At 43.4% G+C, this 5881-nt stretch overlaps 1 protein-coding gene across 1 annotated transcript in view; it reads right to left on the reverse strand.

Annotated features, from left to right (window-relative positions):
* Positions 1–5503, reverse strand: part of FAM210B (family with sequence similarity 210, member B) — a 10685-nt gene extending 5182 nt beyond the window's left edge. Inside the window, exon 1 of the mRNA XM_009998755.1 lies at positions 5302–5503. Within this exon, the coding sequence (XP_009997057.1) occupies positions 5302–5503 (202 nt within the window). The remainder of the gene's footprint in view (positions 1–5301) is intronic.
* Positions 5504–5881: the final 378 nt, after the last annotated feature.

Consider the following 5881-nt stretch of genomic DNA (forward strand, 5'->3'; position numbering starts at 1 on the left):
AGGAGCCGCGGGGGATGTGAGGGCGGCCCGGGAGGCCCCGCCCGCTGCGGGGCTGCGTGCGGGCGGCCTGGGGGCAGGGCTGTCCCGGGATGGTGTGAGGCAGCCCGTGCTCTGGCGGGATGAGGCCCTGCCTGCTCTTTCCGAGGGGCTGGACGAGCGCGGCTTTTCGGTGTGTTTTTTTTCCAGGGCAGCTCGTTACGCTGAGGGGAGAGCTGCCTCCTCATTCCCCTCGGCGGGGTTTGAGGTGGTTCTTGAGGCTCAGGCCTGCGTGCGGCTCCGGTGCAGGCCGCGTGTTCCATGGGTGACTTGGTGTTGAAGAGCTCTGGTCCCTCGGCCGGGCCCTGCGGTACCGGGCGCGGTGCAGGGCACGGCTGTCCCGTCCCGAGGGGCTCGTAGCATCTCCGGGCCCAGAGGAGGCATTCCAGCAAGCACTGGGGTGGTATTGTGCTCCTGGCCTCGTTTCTGTATGAAAACCATGACAGGAAAAGCAGGGAATGCCGTTGCTACTGCAGTGTGGTACCGCTGTGTGAGGGCTGCAGGCGCGGGAGGCAGGGCCTGTTCCTGCCAGGTGGATCCCGGCGCCCTGGGGAGCAAATGGATGGTGGATGGTCTGCCCACCTTGGGGAGCTTTCAGGATCAGCGCCTAACTCACCTTTTGTGGCGTTCCAACCATTTGATGTTAACGCTATGCCTAAGCACTGCGGAATGTTTGCGGGCTGCTGCCCTGCGCAGCGCCCAGGGCTGTGGTAACTGCAGCGGCTGCAGCTCTGAGGTCACTGCAGACAGGGATGCTCTGCCGGGGCAGGGTGAGTACAGCCCAGCTGTGCTAATCTGCTGAAACGAAACATCTGAATGCTGAGTTTTCGCAATGACATTCTTCTCCTTTCCTGATTACTAAGCCTTTCCTCTTCTGGCACGTGGTTGCTTGTGCAGTGATGTAAGCACACAGGGCTGAGCACAATAGGAGAGCTGTGTCAGAGGAATGGGAGGCTGTCCCTCCAGAAGAGCTTGCAGTTGAGGAGCACAAGCTGGAACTGCACAGGACAGCATTGAGTAGTACAGTGCTGAAACGGCATAGTGGGTGGTTCTTGTTGAGTGCAGTACACCACAAAACAGATGGGTTTCAAGGAGTATCTTGGAGGAAGAGAGGGAGAGAGATTTGCATTCAGTAAAATAAAGTCATTTCTGGGCATAACAAACAGCACTGCCAATTCAGGGTTTTACAGCTCCTTTAGTTCTTCCTTCATAAATCTAGTCTCTGAACACTTTGTAGAATAGTAGTTCTTTGGAGCACAATTTTACATATTTATTGTGTTCTCATATTTATGATGTTCAGTACTGTTCCAAAGCAATTTCATAATATGTCTGCTGTGACTGTTTATACACGAGCAGCACCTGAGTAGACAGATGTGCTCTAATCACAGCACACTGCACTTTTGTCTTTTTTCTGAATTATAAAATATCCCAGTAGTTAATTCTGGTCTCAGTCTGTAAAGGAGATGTCACTCAAGCTCCACTGGCTGGACCACCACTAGGCTCTGCACATACACACTGAACACTTCCCCTGTATTTGTCTGGCAGGCCTATTAGAGCTATTGCATGGCAGAGAACCCTGAGCTGCTCTCCTGTGGCAGATCTGTTGTGTTGCTGCTGGATGTCTAGAAATCCTGGGTAAGTGCAGGAAAGAGCAGGAGCTCAGTTAATGAGGCATAAAAGAATTAGGGTTGGCAGTTTTATCTGTAAGGTCTGGCTGTCTGCTGTTTACAAAATCTCAGCGGGAGATTTTGCTTAGAAGCAGGAAAGAATAACACAAACATTAAATGATACATGCTCCTTGAAAAACAAGCAAACACTTGGTCTTAAGAGACTTTAATGTGAGGATAATTTACAAGTGCAGAGAAAAGGGCATGAGCTCCATCCATCTCACTGTAGCTAAGACAAAGGGGAGAAGGTACAGGTACAGGTCTCAAAGACACCTCAAGCAGGTGCTTCTGCACAGGCACACATTCATGTTACCCTAGATGTGCAGGTCCCTCTGTAATATGTACACCATTTACTCTCTATGTGTAACTATATTTACTTCTTTTCCTGCAGTAATAGGACTTGGGGCCATCTTCCATTTGCAAGTTGTTATTTACTGCCTGAAATCTTCAGGATGTCTGGAATTTTACTTAAAAATCTGGAAGTACAAGTAATCCTCATGGTGCTGCTGAAAGGTAACGTAACAAGTAAGAGGTTGTGGTGGTTAAGACACGGACTCCAGGGTGAGAAGCAATGGAATCCTTTATTATGACAAAATGCTCCCCTATATACTTTTACAGTGGGAATAAGCAACTGGGATATAGGGAGTGTAAACAGCACTCACACCTGTTCCTTGGCACATACACAGACCTTGGGTTCCCAGGATGTAGCAAATCACACACTGAACACAGGATAGACGGTGTTATGATTTTTGTCAACATTCACAGTGCTGTTCACAGCAAGCCCTGGCCCTTAGCTGGTCATGCTGTTTTGTCTACTTCTTTACAGATAGAGGAGGCCCCTTTTCCCCCTTTTTTTCATTCTCCACAGGAAGTTAAACAATTGATAAGCCTGAAAATTCACTTGCAGTTTGTGTGGCTGTTGGGAGAACAAGTCCTTAGACCTGTCAGAGAACTGCTTGGACTTGTATTTACTAGCTGCTAACATGTGAGATCCCATGGGAGGACGTGATAGTGCATCCACCAGGGTGGGCACAACAGCAGTGGCATATGAAGGAGAGATTCACTTTTTGGTTAGTGAATTTCGCTGTTACATTCAGATGGTGCATTTATGTTTCATGTAAATAGAGGTGATTGCTATTGTTAGTGAGCAGGACTGACTAGGCATTTTATTTTTTGTCAAATTAACTCCAGTTGTCCTATTGCTTTTTGATAATTAGAGTATCAGTCTTTAAATGTCAAATTTTCAAGCAATGCCTTAATATTTTATCTCATATAAACATACTTCTTTCTCTGTCATTCATTTTCCCATAAGAACCCACATATCAGAATATTTTGGTATCTATACTAGATATAAGACAAACTGACAAAAAAAAATGGGTGCTACAAGATGCTGAAATACTTACAGATCTCTGAACTGTAAGTCAGCAGCAGCTTACTTTGAAAAGTGTCTTTGTCAAATGATGCTTTGATGATGAAGAAATCTTAGAAGTCTTCTAAGTTTTATAAATTGCATGAGGGCAAATGCATGACACGATTTTAAAATAATTTCAGCCACAAATAATTTGGGGATCATGAAGGTGATGATTCCAGAATATAATGCCTTCTAATGGGCAAGTAGGAATTGGTTCCTGCGTGAGAGTGGGAGGCAATTGCTGATGTGTGATGGAAGCTGTATCATCCAGTATTATTGCAAATGTAGTAATGCCATGTACATAAATATAATGAGAGAAGTTTGGAACTGATCATGAACCTCATTCAGAAAAGCAGTTAAGGCAATTTTTTGGTAATATTAAAGTAAATTAAGGGCATGGCATGTGAACTAGTTTTAAGTAGTGTGGTTCTTTAGTACATTGGCTTTTTCACTTCATATTCCAAGGGTTCTAAATTATGAAGATGAGGTAGTGTGGTAGTTGAAAGGTGAACATGCATTAAAATTATTTCTGGAAACAAATACCAGGAAATGTTATTTCCTGGAAATTAAACATTTTATCTATACAAACTATAACAAAGTGCCTCTTTATTATTTGAGGAATCCATATTCATTTTAAAAACATATTTCATAGGACATCTCTGTGTCATGAATGCCTGAGTAGGTAGTTAGTTTTTGGGACATCTTCCTTCTCAAGCAAAACCAGAGGAAAATTACCAGAACTTGGTATCATCTTCTCAATGGGAGAATACTGCACTGCTAGGATAGCTAAATCCAAAGGAAGCCAGCCCAGGTTTTCTGTCTGTGGGAGGAATTTAGGGTGAGAAGAATCTCCAAACAGGACAGCAAAGACAGATCTCAGTTTCTATGTCCAAACAGCTCTTGGCCTTTTTGTCCTCTCTCTGCATAAGAAGGCTGCCACTGAAGACACACACAACCTACTTCTTAGAAGTCACTGACTGTTCTTACCTATCAGTAACTATTAACCTGGGTTACATCTGAAGCAGCAATAATTGCTGTAGCCACTGCTAGTTCCTTGAAATGTGTTATCACATACCTATTCACAGTTTGGAAGACAGGTTTTAACCTTTAACTCAAGCCACCTTTTTTGATATCCAGCAAGGTTTTCATTCCTCATGTCTGTGAAGAAGTTACCATCTTCTACCCTTAGATTGATATTTATTTTGCAGTGAAGTGCAAACAATTAATTCAGGTACCTGAGGTTTGGCATTTGGATAAGATTTCAGATGGCTATTTAATTTATCATTCAGTGCAGTCTACTGTGGGGAAAAGTGTCTGCTCTAGACTCATACCTCTGGAAAAGAACTATCAAACTTGTAAAACAATGAAGTCAGCTAGCCCAGGGACAGTGTAGTGTCTTGTGCTGATGAATATAACAGAGAGGGATGCAAAATTATGCTCTTTAGTGATTTTTTTTTTTTTTTGAACTGGTGATGTGATATTTTGTGAAATGAAAAATTATGGCGCCAATACTGGAACCTGAATGTTTAAAATGTTTTGCCTCTTCAGGTTGTTTTACAACTCTTCCAATTACCATGACATTCAAATATGTACAGACTCCTATAGATGATTTTTTAAATTTGCCTCACTACTCTCCTGGTCATAATTTAGCTAGATGAGAAATTAGGAGAAAATTATGCCAGAGATCTGTTTTGTGTTTGTTTTTCTAAATGTTTAGCAGTTTCAAATTGCTTTCACAAATAAAGCCAGTTGTCCTCTTCCCCTTCAGGCTTAAAAGCTATGTAAATGGTTGTTAACATTCTATTGGAGCAGCTCATGACTCAGATTCTTAAGTGCAGATTTCTCTGGCCTTTGCTCCTCACCAGTATTACAATAACACAAATTGTCAGCCTATTTAGATGAGAAACAAGTAACAGTCAAGGCCAGATTCTGCTTTTCTACCTCTCACTTCATAATGTCATAATGAGATTCTGGCCAAACCACTGTGTGCCATGCAGCATTCAATCTGCAGTGTACTCTGAAAAGGCTGATGTGAGTTACTAAACACAGTCATTAGCCCCTATTTGTGTAAGGTTACTGGAAATTGTTCCCACATCTCTCAGCTGGTTGTGCTGCTGCACTGGGACATGTCCTTTCCAAGCGAGTGACGCACTCACTCTGCAGTCTGATACTTGCAAGTGACTTTACCTTGCAGCTTTTGAATATACACCTTCAGTTTGCTGAAGGGGTTCTGATGTGACTGGCCATAAGGAAAAACAAATCTTCCCGTGAACTTCCTTAAAAACTCAGTTAAGGGGCCAGGGTGGTCCTTAACTCCTGCCTGCTCTACAAAGCCCGCACTCAGGAGCAGAGCAACAGGAGAGCCTTTGGCAGAAGGGCAGGTCCCCATGCTTGTGTCTGATCTGTGCTCTTGGATCAGAAGAATTGCATGAAGTTTCCTCATACCAGAAGAGGAGCAGGTGCAGGAGGAGAGTATTGCCTTCATTTGTTGTCATCTTCTGCCATTTTTATTTTTTTTTTCAGCCCAAAATTAAGTGACCAAACCTTAATATTAGTTTGCTTGCATTGATAAATGCATTTAAGAGATGTGAGTAGCTTATGAGCTCATGGCCAGAGAACATTGTACATTACAAGCCACAGTTATAAGCAGCCTTTTGGTCTGCTGACCTTTGTAATAATTCCTAACAGGGAATATTATTTTAAAGCATCCACCCTGTTACTTGCAGAAGTTGTATGTCTTATTTTCAAGTGTGATTTGGTAAAGTAG

Source organism: Chaetura pelagica, unplaced genomic scaffold, assembly GCF_000747805.2.
Source record: "Chaetura pelagica isolate M959 unplaced genomic scaffold, ChaPel_1.0 scaffold275, whole genome shotgun sequence".
Lineage (NCBI taxonomy): Eukaryota > Metazoa > Chordata > Aves > Apodiformes > Apodidae > Chaetura > Chaetura pelagica.